The sequence below is a fragment of the Montipora capricornis genome, chromosome 6 (genome assembly GCF_036669925.1).
Source record: "Montipora capricornis isolate CH-2021 chromosome 6, ASM3666992v2, whole genome shotgun sequence".
Classification (NCBI taxonomy): domain Eukaryota; kingdom Metazoa; phylum Cnidaria; class Anthozoa; order Scleractinia; family Acroporidae; genus Montipora; species Montipora capricornis.
Genome location: NC_090888.1, coordinates 22,425,173 through 22,425,526, shown reverse-complemented (window position 1 = coordinate 22,425,526; position 354 = coordinate 22,425,173). Strand labels below are relative to the sequence as shown.

General features: G+C 47.5%; 1 protein-coding gene across 1 annotated transcript in view; it reads left to right on the top strand.

Annotated features, from left to right (window-relative positions):
• LOC138053446 (uncharacterized) overlaps positions 1–354 on the top strand; it is a 1,638-nt gene extending 1,284 nt beyond the window's left edge. The window contains exon 1 of the mRNA XM_068900081.1: positions 1–354. This exon is cut by the window's left edge and continues 1,284 nt beyond it. Within this exon, the coding sequence (XP_068756182.1) occupies positions 1–354 (354 nt within the window).

Genomic DNA, 354 nt, shown 5'->3' with positions numbered 1-354 from the left:
AAGGGTGAAGAAGTCGTGCTCCCAAACAATCGGCCACTGGCAGAGAGAAGGCTTACAAATCTGGAGCGAAGCCTAGATAAGAATAGTGAAAGAGCCAAAGCCTATTATGACACAGTTGAATCCTACATTGCCAAGGACTATGCCAGAAAGTTATCTCCCACAGAGATTGCTACTAAGGAACCCAAGAACTCTTGGTACCTGCCACACCATGCTGTTACAAATCCCAATAAGCCAGGAAAGATTCGCATAGTGTTTGACGCTGCAGCCCCATACAAGGGAACTTCGTTGAATGATCAACTGGTGACAGGCCCCGACCTGCTGAACTCCCTTGTGGGTGTGATCATGAGATTCTGA